A 14,922-nucleotide genomic window follows, 5' to 3' on the forward strand; every position below is an offset into this window, starting at 1 on the left:
GATTGGTGTTTCTAGTTTCTTGGAATATATTCCTAGAAGTGGGATTACTGGGTCAAATGGGAGTTCCATTTTTAGTTTTTTGAGGAAACTCCACACTGTTCTCCACATTGGCTGCACCAGTCTGCATTCCCATCAGCAGTGCATGAGGGTTCCTTTTTCTCTGCATCCTCGCCAGCACTTGTCATTTGTTGATTTGTTGATGATTGCCATTCTGACAAGTGTGAGATGACACCGCATTGTCATTCTGATTTGCATCTCTCAGATAATTAGTGACTTTGAGCATGTTTTCATATGTTTCTTGACCTTCTTTTTGACTTTTTTAGAAAAGATTCTACTTAGGTCCATTGCCCATTTTTTTAATTGGATCATTTATTTTCCTTTTATTTATATTTATTTTTTAAAATAAATTTTTATTGTTCATATTGTTACAAATGTTCCTCTTTTTTTTCCCCTCCACCAGGTTCCCACCCCACCCTCTGCCCTTTCCCCACCCCCCATTGTCCTCATCCATAGGTGCATAGTTTATGTTCAGTCTCTTTTCACATCCCCCTCTGCCCTTTCCCCGAAGAATCGTCAGTTCACTCTCCTTCCATACCTCTGATTCTATATTATTCAACAGTTAATATTGTTCATCAGATTTTTTTTTTTTATTTCCTTGGTTTTTAGATTCGCTTGTTGATAGTTACGTATTTGTTGTTCATAATTTTTATCTTTATTTACTTTCTTTTCCAAAAGAACCCCCTTCAGCAATTCATATAATTCTGGTTTGGTGGTGATGAACTCCTTTAGCTTTTTTTTTATTAGTGAAACTCTATCTGACCTTTGATTCTGAGTGATAACTTTGCTGGGTAGATTATTTTTGGCTGTAGGTTCTTACTGTTCATCACCTTGAATATTTCTTGCCATTCCCATCTGGCCTGCATGGTTTCTGTTGAGAAATCAGCTGACAATCGTATAAGTGCTCCTTTATAGGTAACTACTTGTTTTGCTCTTGCTGCTTTTAATATTCTCTCTTTGTCTTTTGCTCTTGGAATTTTAATTATGATTTGTCTTGGTGTGGTCCTCTTTGGATTCCTTTTGTTTGGAGTTCTGTGTGCTTCCTGGACTTGCAAGTCAAATTCTTTCACCAGGTGGGGGAACTTTTCTGTCATGATTTCTTTCAGTATGTTTTCGATATCTTGCTCTCTCTCATCTTCTGGGACCCCCATAATTCTGATATTGGTTCGCTTGAAGTTGTCCCAGAGGTTTCTTACATTATCTTCAATTTTCTGGATTCTCTTGTCTTCTTGCTTCTGCGGAGGAGTGTTTTCTGGCTCTTTATGTTCCAAATCTTTGACTTGATTCTTGCAATCTTCCATTCTGTTTTTAGGACTCTGTATAATATTTTTTATTTCAGACAATGTATTCTTTATTTCTTGTTGATCCCTTATCATTTCTTGTTGATTCCTTATTAATTCTAGTTGATCCCTTTTCATATTCTCATAAGTCTTATCGACTTTTTCTAGGAAATTCTTGAAAAACGTTATAAGCGTAGATTTGAACTCCATATCCAGTCACTTTTTGTCCTCCATTTCTTTCGTTTGTGATCTATTTCCTTGTCTCCGCATTTTCTCAGCTTCCCTGATGGGGCTGGGTTTCAGCCCCGCCCTATGAGGCTCCTGAATCTCAGTAATCCCCAGGGTCCTTCAGTACTTGTTGCAAGCACCTCTCAGAGTGAGGTGCTCTCGATTTTCGCCTGCTACCAAACAGTCTAGGCTCTCCCCCAGTTAGCCCGGAACTGGGGTTCAGTTCAGTTGGAAGTAGAGTTGGAGGTGGCATTCAGAGCAGCTTTTGTCTCTTTCCCACCAGGGCAATCCTGCAGCACAGCCAACTGTCCCTTCTCTGCGCGCAATGTGTGCGCCTCCGGGACCTCCTTTTGCCGCTCCCCCAGGGTTCCGCCTTACAGCCCAGCTCCCTCTGTTTGAGCCAGGGTCCAGCCCAGAACTGGGGTTCAGAGCAGTCGGAACTGGGGCCCAGCACAGTCCAGAGCCTTTGTCTCCTTCCCGCCAGGGCAATCTATCAGCAGAGTCAACAGTCTGTCCTCTGCGCGCAATGTGCGAGCCGCTGGGGGCTCTGCCTTTCGCCGCTCCCCTGGGATTCCGCCTCACAGCCCTGGCTCCCTCTGTTTGAACCTGGGTCCCCAGGGTCTGGCCTAGAACTGGGGTTCAGTGCTCTCGGGTCTGGGGTTCAGCACAGTTGGAGCTTTTATCTCCTTCCCGCTAGGGAACGCCAGCCAGGCACTCAGCCGCCCCTCCTCTCTGGCTTTTAGCCTAGGTCAGTGGTCAGCAAACTCATTAGTCAACAGAGCGGCAAACTGCTGCTCATGAGCCGCATATGGCTCGAGAGCCGCAGTTTGCCGACTACTGGCCTAGGTTTCTTAAGATGTGGGGATAACCATTTCTGCTCTGTTTCATTGAGTATTTGTGGAAAATAAAACTATAAAATGATACAAGTGCTTTATAAAGGCTAAAGCAGTTTTAATAAGTATTAAAAATTGCTTGGCCTAGTTTTTTGTATTTTGTTTCGTTTTCTAGGTTGCTGAAAGAACTGGAATCTCCTTCTTGGTGGCCCTTTAACTTCAAGCTTTGGAAGATGCCATCAGACACAAACTCCAGGGCAGGCTCCTCCATGGCTAGTAACAAAGCTCTTGGAAAAGAAGGAATAGTGATCAGAATTCCTGCTATTATTTCCCAGGGAACAGAATCGCAAGTTAAACCAGGAAGGCTCACCATCCTTGTTTCTGGGTTGGAAATCCATGGCCCAAATTCTTTGCTGTTGCACAGATTTGAAAGAGAGGATGTAGATGACATTAAGGTTCACACCCATTATGAAGTCAGCATCCGCCAGCGGTTCATTGGGAAGCCAGACATAGCTTTTCGTTTGATATCTGCCAAGATGCCACAAGTTATCCCCATTTTGGAAATGCAGTTCAGCAAGAAGATCGAGTTTTTGGAAGATGCCTTGATGCTCAGAAGCACGGGAACCTCCTCCCCAGCAGAGAAGGGCTACTCAGTCTGGCAGGCAGGTAAGTGACCATCAGCCCAGCCTGTGCACAGGCCGGGGAAATCTCAGTCTGCCTGTGGTGTGTACTTAACATGGTGCATTGTCAATAAAAATAATTTTAGACCATTTTCCTTAGTACTTGCCACCTGTGAATCTCAAATCACTTCGGTTTATCATACACTCGAAAGCTTAGAGGTTTCCAAGTAGATCAGAAAGGGTTTTGATGACCCTTTCAGACCCTTTCAGAAGGTCTGAGTTAAGTGTTTTCACTCTTCCCTCTATTTGATTTGAGAATTAGCATTTCAGGGCCTTAACTAGCAGCAGCCCCCATCTGGTTTGCCGAGTCTCCATTCCTCCCACCAGTAACTTACTGAGCCTCACTCCTGCTTTCCTTCACATTTGATCGAGGTCTTCCCAGACCACCTTCCAGGTGTGTTCAGGTATCAGAATCTTTGAAAACTATGCAGCATAGTTTGGGTAGTTTATGGGGCATGCATGAGGTATTCTGAAAAACTTATTTTCGCTGAGGTGTTGTTCTCTTGCAGGTTTCTGGGGTGTGAAGGGTGTAACTGGCATGGCCAATGGGGAGGAGTGGGGGGGGCAGGACATGCAGATATATTATATGTCCACACATCTCCAAGTTCTTGGATCCCAGTGTCCTCCCTAGCATGGGATAAGTTGATGGTTGACCTCTCAGTTTTGCCATTCTACAGTATTCTGTGGCATCTTGATGGTATTTTAATTTATTTCATTGATTGTGAGATAGAGCATCTAATGCTTATTTGCTCTTTAATCCCACAGGTTTGTTCTGTGGATTGCCTGTTCTGTGTGTTTTGTTGTTGTTGCTGTTGCTGTTTTGTCTGATTTGCAAGCGTTCTTTATATATTCTAGATTTTCATTCCTTATTGATTTGAGAGGCTGCCAGTGCTTTCCCAGGCTGCCAGCCTCCATTACAGAAATCTTTAATTTTGCTGTGGTCAAATCCACCATTTCCCCCCACTTAAGTTTGCTTTGAGCCCCATATAAGAAATCCTAAAGTCATTAAATATTCTGATATTTTCTAATACTAGAATTATAGATAATATTACTTCTGTATTTAATGTCATTTTTTTTAAGTATCTTTGATTCCTGCATGTCTGTTAAAGTAAGAGTGATATTTGTTACTATTCTGGTTCCTTTTCTTCTTTCTCTTAAGTGATTGATTTTAATTCTAATATGTAACCTATTTTCCTAACACATGAATATGTTTATGTTACTCTAGATGACTTCGAGTTTCAAAAATATATATACTTGATATTAGATTTGGTCTCATAAGAGCCAAAATGTTAGAAATGGTAATGTAAAAACTTAATTTAAAAACTTACTTTCTTGGCATTTCCGGTTTTTCTTTGGCCCCTCACTCAAGCAGGACTCAGAAGCTGGCCCATAAAAAAGCCAAGAATGGTGGGCTGTTGTAGCCAATGCGAGACCCTGACCAGAGGCCCGTCAGGCAAGGCCATGTACAAGCCCAGCTGGGCAGTTGCTCTGATGCCCCAAGTTTTGACTGAGTCACCCACTGCATTTTCCCCTGGGCGAGACCTCAGCAGTGAAGGAGGAGGCTCTGTAGGGACAAGACACAGAGAACCATCAGCCACCAGTTCCACCAGCACTGAGAACCCTGCAGTGCCAGTCATGGTATTCGGCACCTATAGTCTTGGAAAAAAGGCTAAATGAAACCCACAACCCTCCTTGTCACAGGGAGCTCCACCATGCTTTGTGGGTTGTTGTGCATGGGGCTTCTGATGGAAAATAGGGCACAGAATGTAATGAGTGATATAGCAGTGCGAGCGCGCTATGTGTAGCACAGAGGTTACACTGCACAAAATTCTGGGCCTGCTGTCAGGGACCCCACGAAAGGTAGGATGGGAAGCTCAGACGCTAGAGCCCAGGTGGCAGACAGGGCTGGAGAGGAGCAGGAAGCAAGTCCAGGGCTTCTGCTGTCACAGGCAGACTGTAGGAAGATAGGTGAGTGCAAGTTCCACAGGCCTGTCGTCAGGAAGGGCAGGCTGGACCTCTTGGGCTGAGTCTGCTGACCACAGGCCGAGCATCATCTTCCTCCTCCAGGAGCCATGGGTTTGCTTTTAAAGCCTTTCTACGGATTGTATCAGGCCCACCACATCACCTAGGACAGTCTCCCTTACCTAAAGTCAGTGATTACAGGCCTTCTCCCTCCACGCTACAAACACCTTCCCATAAACACCTAGATCAGGGTTGGATTGAATAGCTGTGGCCTGGCTTCTCACGGTAATGGATCCAATGTGTGTGGAATGAGCTGACAGATGGGTTTTCATCTCGGTGCTAACTTTAGCCTCCGGGTGGGCGGGATCCCTGCAGAGTGTCTTCTTCCGCTCTGAACAAGAAGTTCCATTCTCCCTTTGCAAGACCACCCTACCTCCCAGAGTAGATGCACCTTACAGCTGTGGGTTTGGAGAGGCTCAGGTAATGAGAAGTGATGCGTTTGGAAGGAGCCAGCATGTTGAGTTTAGTAAGCGAGATGGCATCTGACTTGCTAGAAACTTCTGTGTCCTCTGCAAGCCTAATGATGAGGGCGAATTTCTCACTGTCGCCTGTGTTGTGTCTGCCATCACCTCTGTCTTTGCTGTTCCACACTGGAAACTGCAGAGACAGTGGAGGTGGAAACAGTGACTGACATCTCAGAAATGGATTCCTCTCCTTGACGAGGTATTTGGGTAAAATATGTGGCCAGTAGGTGGCAGTCTAGTAACAGGAGACAGGTATTTGCCTTGGGTGAGTAGAACTTTCCAGAGACCTCTGAGGTAATGTGTTGTGTGGAGCGGTGAGGGCCCTTGAATGACACAGGTGGGCAGTTTCCACCTTAGGGAAGAGCAGTTGCAAAGTGCTATTTTTCTGCATAGTATCTTTAAATAACCTTTCTAATTTTAGAATAGTCTCAGACTTGCAGAAAAATTACAAGGGTAGTTCAGAGTTCCCATGTCTTCCACACTCCTGTCACCCGACATTGGTGTCCTTTATTGTCATATCTAATGAACCTATATAGATACGTTGCTATTCTCGTAAGTCCATATTTTATCCAGATTGTTTTACATTTTACTCTTTCAGGATTCCACGTGACGTTTAGGCAGCGCATCTCCTTGTACCCTTCTTGACTGTGTCAGTTACTCAGACTCTCCTTGCTTTGGTGGTCTTGATCGTTCTTAGCAGTTGTAGCATGCTTCCAGGATGTCTCCTGGTCCTGGAGTGACAGGTGTGGGAGGAAGCCCACAGATTATTCTCCAGCAGAGCAGGCCATGCCTGGCACCGTTAAGAGTTCTGGAACTGATTTTTGTCCTTGTTGTTTACTGGCTGTCACCTTCTGAGAGAGCCCTTCCCTGACCACCTAATTAAAGACACCTGGCCACCCGCTCACTCACCCCATGGAAATCTTGCCTCACACTTGCCCTCTGGTGCCGCCCCTACTGCCCAGTCAGGTCCTCCTCGATGTCTCCTCCTTCCTGGGAAGTGAAGTCATCTGTAAGTTTCCTTTTAGCTGGAACAATGTGTGCTTAGTTTGGTTAAAAGAGATAATTAATGACTTTAGAGTCAAAAACCATCTTATACTGAACCAAATTAATTTTTCTCAGAAGATATTTCAAAGCATTGAGGTAACTGAGTCAATAGCTCCAGAGTCAACACAGCACTGGGGGTGGCCAAAGCCTTGTGCTGGGCGGGACCCCACTGAGCCCATGCTTGTCCTGAAAAACATCTCTGACTTAGTATGTTCTAGGAAGAAATATCCTCCATTTTGGCTTTCCGGTTGTTTAAATAATAGTCTTTGGCTAAACGTTCAAAAAGAGTATGCCTCTGTCAGTAATATAGCTATAGGTGGTAAAATGGACACCAGAGCACAGTCCTGATCACAGAAGCTAGTCAGAGATCCTGGAGTGATGCTGAAAAAATAAACAGCAGGGCAGTTCCAAGCAAGTTCATTAAAAGGTGTGCAAATGGAATAACACTGGGATTGCTGCAGATGGAAGGGCCAAGTGCAGGACCTGTGGGGTGGAGAGGCTGTGGGGCCAGCATGCTGGGGATGGGATAGGGGACAGACTGAGCACAGGTGCATGCTGAGGCCAGAGAACTGCTGTTCTTACAGGCCTATGAGATGTACTTTGCCATTGTGACATCACAGGTAAGGCTTTAATGTCACGTGTAAGGGGGCCTCTCCTTTAGGCTCATAATAACCAGAGGATACGCCCTCTGTTCTGCCATGATAGCTTCCAACCCAGCTCTGACAGTGCTCTGCTGCTGACTGACACTTCAGAAAAGGACTTTTCATATGTGACATTCCAGTGAGGGACACTAGACCACATAGGAACAATGGGGACCATTCTGATGAACAAGCCCCCCAGGATGTTGGAGTGGGTGGGGCTTTAGCAAGTGTAGAACACAAATTATGACATTGTTTAGAAGGGCTCCAACTAGCATTTTCCTAAAGAATGGCCTAAAACAGCAGATCCTCGAGTGCGTGGTTTGCAGTAATGTTTTGTCTTGTGCAACTTTTCCAGACCTAGCGATGCGGACCAGGTGTGGTAGCTCTGTACGGGATGCGCTTCTCGCTCGCACAGTTAGAGATGGGCTGGGGGAGGGCTGCAGTCGTGCCTCCAGCAGACTTCCTCCTCTGTTGCCTGAGCCCTTTTCTTTCTGTCTGAGTTACTGAGTGTCCTCCTTTGGCCTGGGCCCTTTTCTTCCCGGGACCCTGAGAAACCTGCTTTCTGTCTCTCTTCAACCTGCTTTTATCCCGAGGGCAGGCCCTCTTCTTGTAAGAATTAAAAAAAAAAATAAAAAAAAATAGCGGGGGCATTTTTGTGTGCAAGCTAGGGGTGGCTGACCTCTCCCACCAAGGAGAGGCCTGCGCAGTCGGTGTGTCCTGAAGGCCACCAGCTAGGCCTCAGCCCTTCAGGCCCAGTGAGAGCCTTACTGAGCCAGACTTGCTTCTCCATTCCTTAGCAGCTGCTCCAAGCCACTCTGATGAACGCGGCTCTGCTCACCCCTAGTAGGGCGCTGGGAAGGAGGTGGGGGTCACCTATTACCCTGCTTTGCCCCATTCCACTAAAGCAGAGAAGGCTGCTTGGGGCATCTGGTGCTGTTTCTCAGATCTGTGCACTTTCTGCCACCTGCACTCCTCTCCAGCATCCTAATCAGTAACTACTGTGTACCTGAGGTGGTCTGTGCAGAAGAGTAGGCAGCAGACTCTTAAGTGATGCCCTTATCTGGGTTCCCAGGGCCAGGGTACAAGTGGAGGCAGTTCTTTAAATAAAGGACAGGTGGCACACCGCGGGGGGGGCGGGGAGGGGGTGGAGGGGGCGGCTGTGAGCCACCCGATTAGCAGCCTCTATTCAGGCTGCCCTTCCGCTCCTCGGAGCCATTAGCCAGGCAGGTGCTGTTTGAGCAGAAACCCATTCTGAGCAGTGCCTGGCCTTGCGCCCTCAGACTTCTCTCCCTTGTGGCTCCACACTGACCTTTGTTTGGCTGGTCAGCTGGCCATCCCAGTGCTCTCCAGACCCAGAGCATCCTGAGGGATTCTGAGGATTCAACAACTACTAGCTTAAAGTTTAAATCTATAGTCTTCTCTCATAAAGAAAACGATTACTCCTGGGTAGTGACCTTTCTTAGAGCCAGTTATAGAACCACACCCCAGGCATTTACAGTGTTTCACTGAGATCGGGGTGGGTTAAGGAAACCACCCTGGCCTGGAGTGGAAGGCAAGACTTGGGCAGGCCCCACAGCCGCTCAGCTTAGCAGAGGCTCAGGGAGGGGACCAGCAGGCACAGAGCCTGCAGATGGAGAGATGCCATTGGCCCAGAGAGCAGGAACCATCTTTGTAAAGTCGTGAGTACTTCTGCATTGTGTGCATTGTGTGCATTATGGAAGATGTCACTGCTGTTTGGCTTGCATTTCAGCGTCCAGGCCCATGGACTGCGACAGGCACCGAGAGGCCTCCTCAGGGAGCCAGGAGGGCAGGCTGCTTCAGCTACAGATGAGCGAGCCACTCATTTCTGAGGAGGACACCCAGGAACTCAGACAGGTAACATGCATTTAAGGGCTCCATCCTCCCTTGCAGGTGACTCTCTTCTCTTTTCTGCCTGAGAGGGATTCTCCCTGGCTTGTACTTGCCTCTCACCCATAGGAGTTACTGAGACACCCAATTGAGACATCCATTTGAGAAAGAAAGTGCCCACCCGAGTCCTTGTGCTCTGAGCATGAAGACAGCACAGCCTTCCTGTGCTTCCACCCATGCACATATGTATACACATGTGTGTATGAGAGCTCATAGACACACACATGGGCTATATGTATATGTGCTAAGTTGGTACACATGTGTACATGTGTGTGCTCTGTGGATGAACACGTGTGTGCTGTATGTGAATTTATGCAGTGTACGTGTGTACATGTGTACTGTATGTGAGCTGTGAGTTGTTGTTTTTTGTCTGCACACATGTGTGCTGTGTGTGTGTGCGCGCGCGTCCAGTTGAGGACATTTGTTCTGTCATCTCAAGTACTCAACTAGATTCTGAAGAGACTGGCTACTATGTATCCAGAAAATTTAAATTTAAATAATATTTGATAGAAATACTTTTAATTTGTCTTCCCTATCTTATTGCTGGGCAATAAAATGGCTTTTTTACCCTTGTAAATAATTTTGAAGCAAACACATAGACATTATTTTTTATTCTTAAATATTTCAGTATGTATCTTTAAAAGATAACTTTTTAAAAAACCAACATTATGTCCGGCCAGTGGTTGAATGTCAGGGCACATGCAATTGTGGGCTCAATTCCCAGTAGGATGCATGCAGGAGGCAGCCGAGCAATGATTCTCTCTCATCATTGATGTTTCTATCCCTCTCTCCTTTTCTCTTCCTCTCTCTGAAATCAATAAAAATATATTTTTTAAAAAGTTTGGACATTGGATAAATAGAATCATATATCATTATGAAGCAATATTAAATTATTTGTTTACCTAAAGTAACAATAAACAAGTATCAAATAAAATCAATGACAATATATTTTGAAAAATAAAAATAAATAAATGAAAACCAACGTCACACCATGCTTACCTTAAGAAAAAATAAAAAGTATTTCCTGCTGTCATCAGACATCTCCCTGTCATCCTACTTCAGGAGTGTGTTGTGCATTTGTAGTTCAGGAGCCCGTGAGGCCCGAGCGCTGGGCCCGGTGAAACACCTTAATGCATAGCTTGCCTCCGTCATCTTTTCTTTTTCCTTTGCAGTTTATTCATTGAAATCAGCATTTTGCAATTTGTATCTTTCTGACTTGTTTCCCCAGGGTGAGCAGTATGGTCTCTGTAGGTCAGTATATAGCTCTATGGCCCCATCAGACCCAGCTCTGCTTTGGAGAGACCAGTTCATTGGTGCTGCAGACACAGGCCGGGCTGAGGGACCCCCTTCCCTGAGTGCATGAATTTCATGCACCAGGCCTCTAGTTTATTAATAATTCACAATTAAAGTAACAGATATGTGTCTGCCCAGGCATCGAGTCCTTAAGCTTAGCCCTTTCCTTTTAGGGAAAAAAGTGTTCATCTTTACTGTGGGGTAATTTAAATATACATGTTTTGTCACTTTTTCCTCCCGGTCTAACTTAGTCATTTTTGTAATGACATAGAAATGCTGCTTTATAGCTGCTACTAGCAAGTGTGGCAGGTTCCTAATTGCTTCCAGAACACGTGGCTCTTGTCTGCTCCAGGCTTGTGAGCCCTTGATCTATAAAGGCTGACATGCCCACGCTCCTGAGAGTGGATGGGAGCATAGGCCTCAGGCTGGTGGGATCTGGAAGCTGTCCCCTCCCCCCATGACGTTATTGAGGCTGAGGAGGGAACCTGTGGCTTTGTGATGGGGGTGGAGGGGTTTTATCTGTTAATTCTGAAGATGGCTATGCAATATGAGAAGACCATGAATGATGGGAGAGGTCAGGATAAATGCACCCACAGCCCCTGAGAGCACATTTCTGTGTAGTTGGTCCTGACTGTGGTCAATAAGTTTTATTATTGAGCCTGTGCATTAGTGCTGGCAACAGTGGCCAAGTGAGTCAGGACTGGCCTCAGGGCTGAGGAAGTGGTAGCCAGTGCCTGGACAGGGCTGCTGCAGGAGGGGCAGGGCTTTCTACTGTCAGCTGTTCACTCTCCCTCCTGCAGGGAGAGCCTAGTTTCAAGAGATGATCTTTTAGAGGTTAATCTCATGTTTCCTTATTTAGAGAGGAGATCTCACTGTGTGATGAAACTCAAGCATATGGAGGAATGAGTTAAATTTCTGGGGAGAAAAAAAATGCACACGCATCCTCAATTCAGCTGTGGTTTCTGCTACAAATGCTGTTAGAGTCATGTGAAATGGGTCTTGGTGACTTAAACTGCAGTTGGTGCTGAGAGATGGTGCGCCTGACTTCCTGGGGCGGCAGCTCCTTGCGGTGGCCGTGGCTGCGTCACTGCAAGAGGACCCCTGTGGGGCTGGCGAGCGTGGTTTGGCTGGGACGGGCTTGGCAGAGTGCCCTGATTCCCGTCTAATGTGGGATGGGCCGACTTCCCCTGCCTCAGTCTGTCACTGCCACATGTTTGAGGCAGCATTTGGAGATGACAAAACCAAACCACATTTGGCTTCCGCTGAGGGCATCTCGGTTTCATGGCATTTTCTTTGTAACTTCTGAACCTATCAACTCCTCTGTCTTGTCCTGCGTTTGGTCTTTCTTCTTCCTGCCTCCCTCTTTCACCAGGAAAGAACCAGACGAGAAGCTGGCACGAGTCTGGTATTTTGGTTTATCAAGGGAGGTTTGGGGCAGGCTCCCACCCTGGTGGGTTGCAGGGAAGGCGCTGTGGGGAGCCCCAGGACTGAAGACAGCAATGCCAGGAGACTTGAGCTGATTCCCTTGTCATTTCCAATGAAGAGGGCCACAGTGAGTCTGGGCTAGGGGACCCTCCAGGGTAGATAGGCAGGGGTGACCTGCAAGGGGTGTGGCACAGACAATGGGACTTTCCTGCCAGGCAAGGAGTCAGAAGTGTGTCCTGTAAGCAGCTTGGAGTCACTGAGGATTTTTTGAGTGAGGAGTGGTGGGATGATTTCAGACTTGAATACCTCTTCAGGTTGTCTTCTTATCCTGTGCCTTGTGAACCTTCTCCAGACTGTTAATTTAATTTATTAATTGGGGGAGGAGGTGTGGTTATGATGCTGTGTGTGTGTTTTTATAATGGATTTGATACTAGTACAAATATTACCAGTGAGCTGGGCCACTTATTTCATATCTGTTACTTTAATTGTAAATTATTAGTAAACTAGAGGTCTGGTGCACGAAATTCGTGCAATCAGGGGCGGGGTCCCTCAGCCTGGCCTGTGCCCTCTCATAGTCTGGGAGCCCCTAGGGGATGTCCGACTGATGGCTTAGGCCCACTCCTGCCACCACCACTGTGCTCGCCAGCCATGATCCTGGCTTCTGGCTGAGCGGTGCTCCCCCTGTGGGAGCACACTGACCACCAGGGGGCAGCTCCTGCATTGAGTGTCTGCCCCCTGGTGCACATCATAGTGACCGGTCATTCTGCCGTTCAATCGATTTGCATATTACCCTTTTATTATATAGGATGTTCCTTACATTATATCCTATGTCATTTCTAAATGTTAAACTATTCTATTTAACTGAGAAAAAGCGCTTAGTAATTTCTGACATCCACACACCATTGACATTTTAATAAGAGGACGTGTGCCCTAGGATGAGCCCTGCATTAGGAATCAGGGACCTGGCCTGTTCCTGGCCTGTCCTGTTAGCCCATAGACCCAGGCAGGTTGCTCCTTCCCTGGTCTCAACCGCCACCACTGAAAGGCGAGTCTCTGGCTTCCAGTTCCCACTGTCTACTTCCAAAACTACCATGATGAAATGAAAGCTGAATTACAAAAGTGCCAAGCTTTTTAAATATCCATTCATGATTTTCCTGTCTGCAATTTTGGTTAACTAGGTCATTGGTAACAATGAGCACTGCTTTGAAGGACAGCAGACATGCAACCCCCCACCCCCCACCCCACCCCCTGCCTGCTGTGGTCCCTCTGAAATCCCCGAACAGCTGTCAGAGCTCTTGACACATTGAATTTGGTCACCTATCTAGCATAGACCCATGCTGTCTGTGGCACTGATTGTTTAGAGTGGGAGGGCCTGGCCAGGCATGTGGCTGTGTGTCCCTTGCAGTTGACAGAGGCTGTGCAGGTGTGATGGGCCTCCCTCACATAGAAGCCATGGCTAAACCTGGGCTACCTGGTCCAGATGCCTGTGCACATGAATCTGGGGATGCATCCTGTCCCTCCACCGCCCGAGGCACTATGGACAGGGAGGGACCTTCCAGATAAGGACCTCCAGAACTCCAGGCCGTACCAGCGTCCGGGTGAGCCTCTTCTAAAGTAGCTGCAGGGCTGCAGGGGTGGGATGTGGGGGCAGGATTAAAAGGATAACTTGTTCTTCCTGGAATTTTCCTGTCTTCTCAGTCTGTACTTAAATGATCCTCAAATCTTAAAATCAAGCGTTTGATTATTTTGTTATTGAGTGCCTGGCTTTGGATGGTTATATATATTTATTTTAGGAGGTCAATGCCTTATCCATTAGGCGACTGGGGCTTCTTATATTTATTTTATATACTAGAGGCCTGGTACACGAAAACCATGCACGGGGAGGGGTAGTGTCCATCAGCCCAGCCTGCACTCTCTCCAATCTGGGACATCCCTCTCACAATCCAGGACTGCTGGCTCCCAATTGCTTGCCTGCCTGCCTTCCTGACTGCCCATAACTGCCTCTGCCTGCCAACCTGATCACCCCCTAACCCAGTGGTCGGCATCTCATTAGTCAACAGAGCCAAATATCAACAGTACAATGATTGAAATTTCTTTTGAGAGCCAAATTTTTTAAACTTAAACTTCTTCTAATGCCAATTCTTCAAAATAGACTTGCCTGTGCCATGGTATTTTGTGGAAGAGCCACACTCAAGGGGCCAAAGAGCTGCATGTTGCTGGCAAACCGCAGATTGCCAACCATGGCCCTAATCACTCCCCTGCCAGCCTGATTAATGCCTAACTGCTCCTCTGCCAGCCTGATTGCCCCTAGTTGCCCTCCACTGCAGGCCTGGTCACCCCTAAATACCCTGTCCTGCAGGCCTGCTCACCCCTAACTGCCCTCCCCTGCAGGCCTGGTCCCCCCAACTGCTCTCCCCTGCAGACTTGATTGCCCCCAACTGCCCTTCCTTGCAGGCCTGGTCCCTCCCTGATGCCCTCCCCTACAGGCCTGGTCCCTCTCAGCTGCCCTTCCCTGCTGGCCATCTTGTGGTGGCCATCTTGTGTGTTGGAGTGATGATCAATTTGCATATTATTCTTTTATTAGATAGGATAGAGGCCTGGTGCACAGGTAGGGGCCAGCTGATTTGCCCTGAAGGGTGTCCCAAATCAGGGTGGGGGTAGCCTGGGCGAGGGGCCTGTGGTGGTTTGCAGGCTGACCACACCCCCCAGCGACCCATGTGGAAGCCCTGGTATCTGGGATTTATTTATATTCTATAATTGAAACTTTGTAGCCTAGAGCGGAGGCCAGGGCGGGTGGGAAGCTTGGCTTCTTCCATTGCCAGGGGCAACCCAAGCCTCTGGCTGGCTCCAACTCAGTGGCCACTGCCATCTTTGTTGGGATTTATTTATCTTATATAATTAAAACTTTGTAGCCTTGACTGGAGGCCAGGGCCAGCCAGGGCTGGCCAGGGCGCGCAGGAAGCTTGGCTTCCTTCATTGCTGGGGGCAACCCAAGCCTCCTGCTTGCTCCAGCTCCATGGTCAATGCCAGATTTGTTGGGTTAATTT

The 14,922-nt window shown here is 47.2% G+C and overlaps 1 protein-coding gene and 1 pseudogene across 6 annotated transcripts in view; one reads left to right on the forward strand and one right to left on the reverse strand.

Annotated features, from left to right (window-relative positions):
- SNAP47 (synaptosome associated protein 47) overlaps positions 1–14,922 on the forward strand; it is a 47,160-nt gene that overhangs the window by 20,882 nt on the left and 11,356 nt on the right. For 2 of the 6 annotated variants that reach the window (XM_036450125.2, XM_045585959.1), the window contains exons 3-4: positions 2,574–3,064; positions 4,448–4,971. In XM_036450125.2, coding sequence (XP_036306018.2) covers positions 2,574–3,064; positions 4,448–4,755 — 799 coding nt within the window. In that variant the 3' untranslated portion in view covers positions 4,756–4,971. Of the gene's footprint in view, positions 1–2,573; positions 3,065–4,447; positions 4,973–8,999; positions 9,125–14,922 lie in introns of those variants that run through there. The other 4 variants (XM_045585960.1, XM_045585961.1, XM_036450126.2 and 1 more) reach the window with 3 other exon arrangements.
- Positions 4,157–14,922, reverse strand: part of LOC118726143 — a 47,918-nt pseudogene continuing 37,152 nt past the window's right edge.

Source organism: Pipistrellus kuhlii, unplaced genomic scaffold (genome assembly GCF_014108245.1).
Source record: "Pipistrellus kuhlii isolate mPipKuh1 unplaced genomic scaffold, mPipKuh1.p scaffold_m20_p_21, whole genome shotgun sequence".
Taxonomy (NCBI): Eukaryota; Metazoa; Chordata; class Mammalia; order Chiroptera; family Vespertilionidae; genus Pipistrellus; species Pipistrellus kuhlii.